Source organism: Sinocyclocheilus grahami, unplaced genomic scaffold, assembly GCF_001515645.1.
Source record: "Sinocyclocheilus grahami isolate Dianchi unplaced genomic scaffold, SAMN03320097.WGS_v1.1 scaffold1506.1, whole genome shotgun sequence".
Classification (NCBI taxonomy): domain Eukaryota; kingdom Metazoa; phylum Chordata; class Actinopteri; order Cypriniformes; family Cyprinidae; genus Sinocyclocheilus; species Sinocyclocheilus grahami.
Window position 1 is genome coordinate 154,681 of NW_015506685.1, and position 11,173 is coordinate 165,853.

At 35.5% G+C, this 11,173-nt stretch overlaps 1 protein-coding gene across 1 annotated transcript in view; it reads left to right on the forward strand.

Annotated features, from left to right (window-relative positions):
* The window catches only part of LOC107570788 (polypeptide N-acetylgalactosaminyltransferase 9-like), a 32,475-nt gene extending 25,243 nt beyond the window's left edge, over positions 1-7,232 (forward strand). The window contains exons 3-6 of the mRNA XM_016257046.1: positions 304-441; positions 1,915-2,010; positions 5,438-5,605; positions 6,322-7,232. Coding sequence (XP_016112532.1) covers positions 304-441; positions 1,915-2,010; positions 5,438-5,605; positions 6,322-6,468 — 549 coding nt within the window. The 3' untranslated portion in view covers positions 6,469-7,232. The remainder of the gene's footprint in view (positions 1-303; positions 442-1,914; positions 2,011-5,437; positions 5,606-6,321) is intronic.
* Positions 7,233-11,173: the final 3,941 nt, after the last annotated feature.

Below are 11,173 nucleotides of genomic sequence, written 5' to 3' on the forward strand. Positions count from 1 at the left end.
TTTTATATATATATATATATATATATATATATATATATATATATATATATATATATATATATATATATATTGTCATTATTAACTAGTTAGTATAGTATAGTATATATTATGTATGGATGGATGGATGGTGATATTAATATTGTATTAAAGTAACAGAAAAATTCAACTATTAGAAAGTGGCTTGTGGTATTTTGTTAACCCAGAATCCCAGAGGAGCTGCTCCTGTAATTAGTGTATTTGAATTGTTTTGCATAAAACAGCGCCTGCCAAATGACAACTACCAGTCTCTTTCTGTTGTTCCAGAACCCAGGAGTAGATTTTGGAGATGTGTCAGAGCGTGTAGCGCTGAGGAAGAAAATGAACTGCAGGAACTTTCGCTGGTACCTTGAGCATGTCTATCCCGAGATGAGAATTTACAATAACACCATCACTTATGGAGAGGTAATAAAGACAAACCAACCCCTTATGCACCTTTAAAACCAACAAAACCTTTCATAGAAAGGCATTTACTTTCACACGCTGTTAGTTTAATGTCTCTATAATCCTGTGAAGAATCTATCATTCTGTTACAGGTTTTTGGCAGATATTAAAGTAATAATTCACTTTAACAGCTTTCTAAAGATTCTAAGTATATATTTCCTGTATATACTATCTATGTGTATGTGAGTGTGTGTGTATGTAAGTGTGTGTGTGTGTGTGTGTGTGTATGTGTGTGTATGTGCATGTATATAATGGTTAATTTAATAAAACCCATTAACCATTACAATTAAAGTGCTAAATTGAAGATGAATATGTTTTGATTGATTGATTGATTGATTGATTGATCTATTTATTAATTTATTTATTGCTGATTTCTTGCTAAGGTCACTAAGGAAAACTTTTTTCTTGAGTATATAGTAATTTCCATTTGATTACATTATTTACGCAGTTTGCATTTTTGTACCGAATGGTAAAAATTGCAGTTACAGGAGAAATGTAAAGATAATTGGTTTCCATAGCAACAGTGTAGCAAGCATTGGGATTATCTCCAATTTCCTCATAATGAGATTTAATGAGGCCCTTATTAACTTTGGAGTGTGTGTGGGTAGGAGGGATGAGTGTGAGTGTATGTATGTATGTGTGTGTGTGTGTGTGTGTGTGTGTGTGCGTGTGCGTGCGTGTGCGCGTGTGCGCGCGCGTGCGGGTGTGTGTGTGTGCATGTTTATGTGGTTTATGAGGACACAAATTTGTATAATAACATGGGTATGACATAGGTATTACAACGAGAAGGTGATTTATGAGGACATTTTCAGTGTCCCCGTAATTTTTTTGAAAATATAAAAATGCAGAAAGTCTCCTGTGAGGGGTAGGTTTAGGGGTAGGGTTGGTGTAGGGCAATAGAATATACGGTCTGTACAGTATAAAAACCATTACGCCTATGGAGAGTCCCCATAAACCATAAAAACAAACCTGTGTGCGTGCGCGCGCGTGCGTGTGTGTGTGTGTGTGTGCGTGCATGCACTCTTGTGTGAGTGTGTGTTAGAATTTAACATGCCTAAATCTCAATAGAAGAGGAATCTTACAGTATTTTGAATTTATTGAAGGAAAAAAAAGACACCTGCATTTCTACATTGATCTCTGGAACTGCAGGGGCGGAAAATCTATAGCTATATTGGAATAGTTTGTCTCTGAAAATATGCCTGCTAGACCACAGATTCCACATATCTCATCCTCTGTCCAGTATTAGGTTCTATGGACGGTCAATATTCTCATCTCTCAAATGGATTTGACAAAGCATGTGTGCATGCATTTATGTTTGACATTCAGAGCAGCACTAATGCTATAAGCTAAACTGGGCAACTTAAAACAGTGTGCTCACTCTTCATGCGTCATGATTTGCCTGCCTGTGTTTATTATTGTTTACTTATTTTTTAGGTACGAAACAGTAAAGCCAGTGGATATTGCCTTGATCAGGGGTCAGAGGAGGATGACAGGGCTATTCTCTACCCATGTCATGGCATGTCATCGCAGGTTAGTGTGTGTTTCTAGCTTTTTATTAGTATAATTACATCACAGGTTTGGGGCCAGCACGTTTTTTTTATGTTTACTTTATATATTTACTTTCATTTTCTATATAGTTACTTGTTATTTTTTGTAATTTATACTTTTTAAAATAATTTCATTTTATTTTATTTTATTTAAAGTGGCCATTTGACGTTGCTGAAAATAACGTTATTTTGTGTGTTTGGTGTAAAACAGTGTAATACAAGGTGTAATACAATGTGTTGACATGGTTTAAGATGAAAAAAAAAACATTATTTTCCATACACTGTACATTATTGTTGCTCCTCTCTGCCCCGCCTTTCTGAAACATGTCGATTTTTACAAAGCATATCGTTCTGAAAAGCGCGGTGTGCTCTGATTGGCCAGCTATCCAGTGCGTTGTGATTGGCCGAATAGCTGAAGCATGTCACGGAAATGTCACGCTCCTTACCATATTTGGAAACACACAGCGTCTCCACGACAACAATACTACAGCGAGAATAAAGCATTTAACATAAAACATTCGGGCGGTGTTATGCAAATCTTCCCACTGTGTGGGAAGATTTGCATTATGCCACCCGAATGTTTTATGTTTCAGGCGTTTCAGGAAGGCGTGGACGAGTTTTAACTTTTATAAAGAATATCGCTTTGGGTTTGAGACTTTAGTCTTTGCAACTTTACGGATCTTATATATGCACGAACCGCTTGTAATCGCATCATATGACCCCTTTAAATTGATCAAAGTTGAAAGTAAAGACTTTACATTGTTACAAAATATTTCTATTTCAATTAAATGCTGTTCTTTTGAACTTTCTATTTAGCAAAGAATATTGAAAAAATGTGTCACTGTTTCTACAAATATATTAATAATAATAAATATTTCATGATCACCAAATCAGCATATTAGAATGATTTCTGAAGGATCATGTGACACTGAAGACTGGAGTAATGATGCTTAAAATTCAACTTCAGCATTACAGGAAAAAACTCATATATTTCAGTATTTCAATAGAAAACATACACACACACACACACACACACATAGATAAACGCCGATCAATCTTGTTCACAATCTTCTTGTGGTTACATCATTGCATTTACATTACATTTGTATCCCGAGCAGACAGCAAAAATCTTGTTACTTGCAAATGCAAGGACATGGAGCCAAGAATATGCCACGTTCGTTCACAAGATTGACACATGCAGCGGTCTGGAGGAAAAAAAAAATCACAAGCACATATTGATGTGAATTGTGCGAATTAAATTCGATTTGTAATTGAAGCACATGTTGTCAACCTCAGTGTACACTTTTTTTCACATTGGTGGTGCATTGCATCATTGCCTGGAGACAGAGAGCAGCTCAGGTTGAAATTACCTGTAGATTTATCTCAGTTTCTGTGTCCTGTCCTTTCATAACTGCCTCCCCTTGCAAAATAGTTGTTATAAGTCATCAGTTTATGTGACTTTGACATCTGACATTTTTATTCATTCAGATTAAATGGATGTGGGATTATCAAACAGTTCTCCTACCGGGCTATGACCTTTGACAGCGTGATTTGACCTTTTCCTTGTCATTCACACACAATAGAGACATGATCCTTTGAACAATTTAAAATACAGTCTCTCTCTCCGCCTCGTTCTCTCTTCCTCCCTCCTAAATCTTGTAAGGGAATGACAGTCTTAGTCCATAATCCAGGCCTAAGGGAAATAAAGCAATTGAAGTATATTCCCATTGTATCATCAAATTACAATAAAAGCTGGTTTTACATGATACAGCTAAGCTTCATTTTTTTCCCAACTTTTTTTCATCTCCTTGCGTAACCACAAATTAAAAACAAGAATGATTCATGGCCACTGTGTCATTGAAACCCTGGTACTAATCAACCATTACAACGATTTATTTTCATGTATTTATTTGTTTAAAATTAATATTACAAATATTGGTTATAGCCTTGCAAATTCAATGCAAAGTGTTTTGTGTTTATTGCTGTGCGAGGTTGAAGAACTCTTTTATAATTTTCATGAATACAAAAAAAAAATAAAACTAGTGATTATATTATATATATATATCATTCTTGAATTTTGTTTTTATTCAGTCTGATTGCTATGCATTCAAACAGTGTGCCTACTTGTTATTGTTTTACTGAAAAATCCTTTCTTTGTCCTCTGTGTGGTACATCTTCTTAGTGAATGCATGGCTGCTATGAGAGCTGGAATCAGGTTACAGTACGCATGAAGATGAGCTCACGCTATTGTCCTCCTGCTGTTTTCACCTTGGTGACTGGGCAATTACCCTCGGTTCTATAGATTAACTTTACTCAATAGAGCGAGCTTGATTTTCATTGAATGTCAGCTTGTACTTCATTGTGATGTGCCGACCTTGGGATCTGATATCTAAGAGATTGACTTTCAGCTGAATTATTGACATGTGTTATTCAGTGCCGTGTACTTACCGTAATAGATAGCTGCTATCTAGACTTCCATCTCTCTCGATAGTTTGTGTATAGTGTTGTGGTGCTCTTAATCATACAGCTAAGAACTGCCTATCTCTGTTGGAGTGTTCTTAAAGGAATAGTTCACCAAAAGAATGGAAATTAGCTGGAAATGTACTCACCCTCAGGATATCAAAGATGTAGATTAGTTTGTTTCTTCATCAGATTTGGAGAAATGCAGCATTCCACCACTTGCTCAGCAGTGGATCCTCTGCAGTGCAGTGAATGGGTGCCGTCAGAATGAGGCTGATAAACAGCTGATAAAAACATCACAATGATCCACAGCGGCCCCATTCCAATCAATTAACATCTTATGAGGCGAAAATGTATAATATACAAATTCATAATTCAAATAATTGTAACTTGAAACCATCGTTTCCAGCTAAAATACAAGTTCTCTATCCATAATAAAGATTTCTCCAGTGAAAAAGTTGTCTGAATCATGGGAGAAATATGCACAGCTTTTACAAGTGAAAACCATTCAGAACAGTTCTAAACAAAGTTGTTGTTGGAATGCGATATGAGAGGACAACAGGGGATTGAATATTCACTGGAGGAAGTGTTATTATGGATTATGGACTGAATTTTGCCGAGAAGCGCGCCTTAAAAACGCCTGTTTTTGTCCATTTCATTAAAGCCACTGGTGTCCAAAACAAGATTGGACTGCACTGACATTTATTATATGGACAAAAAGACACTTTTCTAAGTATTTTAAAAGGCATTTTTCTAAATATATTCTTTTGTGTTCCACAGAAGAAAGAAAGCCATACAGGTGGAACAACATCATGAGGGTGTGAAAATCATAATGGCATTTTCATTTATGGGAGGACTATGCCTATAAGCTGTATTTCTAAGGCCTTCCATTTCATTTTATATATCACATATTTCTTTTTCTCACATTGTAACTTGGTGTTTTATTTCAGCTGGCGAGGTACACCACTGAGGGCTTATTGCAGTTAGGACCCCTGGGGTCGACTACGTTTCTGCCTGACACAAAATGCCTGGTGGATGATGGAAGAGGAAGGGCTCCAAGCTTGAAAAAATGTGATGCTGTCACCAGGTCCTCCCAGAGGCTCTGGGATTTTACTCAGGTAAGTGAATGCACTCAAACGAAACAATTGATTTATTAGCTTGCTAAACGCTTCATATTAATATTTGATTCTCCACTTGTGATGATTACTTTTAAAATAAACATAAGATATTTTAAATTGGATACTTTCTTTTAAAAAAGCATCTTTAAGATACATTTGATTAATGTACACCAATGTTTGGGTCTGTTTCTTATGCTCAGCAAGGCTACTGTTATTTGATAAAAAATAAAATAAATACTGTGATACATATTTTTGGGAGATTCTTGTATGAATATAAAGTTCCAAAGAACAGCATTTATTTGATAGAAAATAGAAATAGAAAATAGAAATCCTTTGTAACATTTTGTATGCCTTACTATCACTTAATGCATCAATTTAATACGTACTTGCTGAATAATTGAATTAGTTAAAAAAAAAAATCTGGTAACACTTTATTTTTCGGTGTCCTTGTTACACGTTACATGTACTTACTATTATAATAACAGTAAATTATGCATAATTACATGCAACTAAACCTAAACCAAACCCTCATCCTAACCATAACCCTATAGTAAGTACATGTACTTAATTAATAATACTCAGTACTTATATGTATAATTACACTGTAACAAGGACACCTTAAAATAAAGTGTAACCAAAAATCGTACTGGCCCCAAACTTTTGTTGGTAGTGTGTGATGCCAAGTGTATTTACAGTTGTTCTTAATTATTTCTTAGAATGGACCCATCATAAGTCGAGACACGGGACGTTGTTTAGAGGTTGAAATGTCAAAAGATGCGAACTTTGGCCTGCGGCTGGTCGTCCAGCGCTGCTCAGGGCAGAAATGGATGATTCGGAACTGGATAAAACACCCCAGACACTGAGATACACCCAACCTGAAAAATAACCTCCCTGAGCTGGAGAGCAGCCATAGACACAAACCCTGAGTCTGGGGCTGAGACAGACGAGAAGAACTTCTTTCGGGGTGAAACGCTTTCAATATAGACGTCTAAAGGTGAAATATTATCTTTGGACGCATTTACTGTTGAGTGAGCGGGTAAAGCAGAAGGCCGTCATCACGGGACTATACAGACTCCCAGTTTACTGCAGCATACTTGTGTTCCCGAGTGGAATTCTGATGAGCTTTCTTGGTGAAATATCGAGAGAAATATTCAAAAGAGTTGCGGATAAACAAAGAGAGAGGAAGCGAAAAGTTGCGAACCCCTCTGGGCAAAGTCTTGAGTTTTACTTCTTATCAATTGCCATATTATCAACACTTATTTCTTCAGGCTGTGAATTGCTTTGGATAATTGAATATCCACGTTGAAACTTTAAATGGGTATCCCAAGTGCTACAAAACAACAAAAAAAAGAAAGTAGTATAGACTTTAATCTGACACAATAGTTTCAGCTCTTTTAGCTATCGAGTTTTTTTCTTTCCTTGATTTACAGACTTAAATGCAAATGCACAACAAAACCATGTGTTCACTCAAGAACTCATGTGCCTTTCTCCATCCTTATGCCATCAGACCAGGGGATGTTCCTCCCTAAGCATGTACAAAATGTTTGATTTTAAATTAATTAAAATGTGAATATAATGTTAAGGTCTTATTGTAGAAACACGTTGTAAAATACTCAAAACATGATAATCCAGGAAGATCGAAACAATAAAAACAAGTTTTCTTTTCTTTTGTACAATGTTGTGTGATTGAATTGATGTGGAAATCAGTACAGTAAAATGATCTGTGTTGATTTATATTGTAGGATCGATGACATCACAAGCAATAAGTATTAAAGGTGACATTTCTTTAGCAAAGTCGTTTGAAACCCATTGTATTTCAATAATGTGATTTTGTAAACAGAACTTGAAGTTCTGAAGAAATGGGAAAAAAGTACACTCTAAAATAATAAAGGTTGCAAAAGGGGTTTTTGTAGAAATGCCACAGAAGAACAATTTTGGGACCCTTTCTGTGAACAGTTCTTAAAAGAACCATTTTCTTTGTTAGTGTGAAGATTATTTTGAGAATTTCCTTCTTTTTTTTACTTTTGTGCAATGGCAAATGTTCAGTAGATGTTAAAAAATAGTTTAGCCTAAAAATTTAACATTGCATCACTTGCTCGCCAATGGATCATCTGCAAGTGAATGGGTGCCATCAGAATGAGAGTCTAAACAGCTGATAAAAACATCACAATAAGCCACAAGCGATTCACATGTTTCCAGACCATCAATTAATGTCTTGAAAAGTGAAAAGATGTGTGTTTGTAATAACCAAAACCTTCATTAAGTGGTTTTGAATTTAAATCCGTTGCTTTGGCTAAAATATGAGTCCTCTATCCATAATATTGCATTCTCCAGTAAAAAAAAGTCATCTAATTTGAATCAGGACAGTTTTAGCTCATAAATGGTGGTCTGTGCATATTTAAAATATAAATTTGTTTCTTACAAACACTGAGCTTTTCACTTCACAAGATGTTAATTGCTGGACTGGAGTGGTGCGGATTACTTGTGGATAATTGTGATGGTATTATCAGCTGTTTGGACTCTCATTCTGACAGCACCCATTCACTGCAGTGGATCCATTGGTGAGTAAGTGATGCAATGCTACATTTCTCCAAATCAGTGCCAATAAATAACTTTTATTTTTAAGAGTGTTAGACGGATCGGTGTGTAAGAGGGACTAAGCTAAAGGAAATAAATCATTTCAGTTTTTATGAAATTGTTATGAAAGGTTGGGCTTTGCACTGATGAATTGTTCAAAGTAAGACCATGAATGTATTCTTTAAAAAAAAAAGTAGACACATGAAGTTTGATTTCCTGTTAACATTTTTTGCCTCCACAGGTTATTTTCTGAAGCTCTTTGCCTGGAGTCCTGAGAAGCTAGTTGAGAAAAAGAAAGGACAACCAGAGTTAAGCTTTGCATTTCCATGCATTGTCACCGCAGGATGTACAATCTAATCATTACAAACCACACAACTCATAACTAGAGCACTGAATGCTCCTCAAACTCAGTGTGCTGCTAAACCAAAAGCTCACAACGCTTGAAAATAAATGTTACTGCTTTTCATTGATGTATTCACTCATTTTTCCTCTCTCATCTGCAGTGAAAGCCACTCCATTTCTTTCCTCTCAAGTGTTTATTACTCATGTAGTCCTGAGAGAGAGAGTGCAATGCCTGACAACGGCAGAAACGCTTGGAAGAAGCCATCCAACTGTAAGCACTTCTTATATGACCACCTGTGTGATCTCAAGGCATTTTTAAATTTGTTTTCCAGTGCGTTTACTAAGAGAGATTGCAGAAACCTGCTCAGCCAGGCTTTAGCTGTTCAGCTCCAATGGTTTCATAAACAAGCGTCTTCTCCCTCCACTCATCTACAAGAGGAAGATCTTATTTAAAACCACAGTGGAGACTCGACAAACGCTGTCGCTGCAAATTCACCCATAGCAGGCATGTGGTGCAGTGAAACAAATAGGAGAAATATATTAGCAGGCTGGGGTGCTTGTGTTTTTGCTTATGCTTTTTACACATTATGTGGTTCAGCGATGAAGTCATAGGAGGAAATGCACAGTGAGCACACATCTATGAATCATTCCACAATCTGCTTCCTCTAAGACAACCAACTAATTCAGTAGACCTGCTGAGCTCTGCGCTCTGAGCCAGTAGTGGGAGAGCTGGTGATACTGTTTTTTTATTATTATTATTATTTGTTATATTTGTATTTTATTAAGTATTGATCCAAATGTTGAAAGACCTTGTAATATGTACATATTTATTCACAGATTTGACAATTTCAAATGAATATGGTTGCATAATGTTGTAATTTGCCAGCTTTATTGACACTTTTTTTGCAGCATGTTATTGTTTGCTGTGATTATTTAGGAACTTGTTTTGTGAGTTTATACCCACTTGTGTTCAAAAAAAAAAAAAAAAAAAAAAATTATATATATATATATGTTCAAAAGAACCGCATTTATTATGTTCTTTTGAACTTTCTATTTATCAAAGAATCCTGAAAAAAGAATCACCACAAAATTAAGCAGTACAATCTTTGTCATCATTAAGTTGCATTATTTTAAAATATTTCACAATATTACTGTATTTTTGTTCAAATAAATGCAGCCTTGGTGAGCATTAAGATACTTCTTTCAAAAACATTAAAATAACTGAACCAGAACTTTTAAATGGTAGTGTAAATATAAAACATTCAGAAGGTATTTTAAGTATTTTGCAGTTTAAGTTACACACTTGCTTTAATTAATTTTAAGTCGATTTTATTTGTCATTCTATACCAATGAAATTTGGTTATTTCAGTTATGAATGTTGCAATTCAAATTCAAAGACTGATGATTCACAAACTGATGGAATACTTCTATGAGAATGAATGAATGAATTAATGTTTTCAAATAGGTTTCCAAAACATTCCTACTGCCCTTTCCGCAGTAATGAGAAAAAAAGCTAATATTAAACTCACGCCACTGACTGATTCATGAGTTGACATGTGGAAAAGCAGCAAACAAGCACAGCATGTTTTCAAAGCACTGCGGAGTCACAGTGTTTACAGTCTTTGGGGAAATAAGCCTACCAAAGGCTTATTTAGACTCGTCTCTGCAGATTACACTCTGATAGGAAAAGCTATTTAATAGGTGCTTTTTTTTAATACCACGCATACAATGTTTCTGCTACCTGACAGATATCACTGAAATAGGTGTCTTGAGAATTCCCCCAAGTCTCTGTGACAGCCATAGTCTCTGTAAACAACAAAGTGTTGGGTGGCCAGCACATCTTTTTTTCCCCTAGCCAATTAAAACCTCAGCCAAACAGAAGACACTCTCTTCCTTTTCTGCCTTCAGGTTTGTGTAAGGAGTTTGGCTCCATACCACAAAGGGAGCAGGGTTCAGTTGGTGGGAGTAACTACATAATTTGGTTTCAAAAAGCATATTTCTCCATTCTGTAGATGCTTATTTAGAAATATGCATGTATTCTGTCTAGAACACTTTTTAGATACGTAACAAATCTTTTATTGTATTGAAGTAGATATAATCCATGATTTATCAATAATCATTTAATCATTTATTCTAATAATATTTATTTATGTGATATAAATGTTATAGTAGATATGATAGCTGTTTTACCAATAAATATATATAATCATCTCCACTCGTACTAATTCAGGAATATGTGTTCTATTTATAGTTTTTATTCTGTCTAGATACACTTTTAGATATAAATCACAAGTATCAATATATAATAGTAGATATATGTCAAGATTCTGGACTGTTCTGTGTCATGTTTTGCCCCTGTTTCTGGTCCTGTGTTTCCTTATTTGATCCTTCCTGTTTCCATTAGGTTCCCTGATTAGTTCATCATTTGTTTCCAGCTGTGTTTAGTTAATTATTCTCATTTCCCTGTGTACTTAAGTCCTAGTCTGTTCAGTTTGTGTTTGTCAGGTTTACTCGTTATCTGCTCCTTGTGAACATCATCCCTGTGCTCTGTTTCTCCCTGTTTGATGATTAAAGACTCTTGTATTGTGAATTCTCCGCGTCTCCTCGTTCCTCCCAGTGAATCGTGATAGAAGACCTGACCTAGACAGT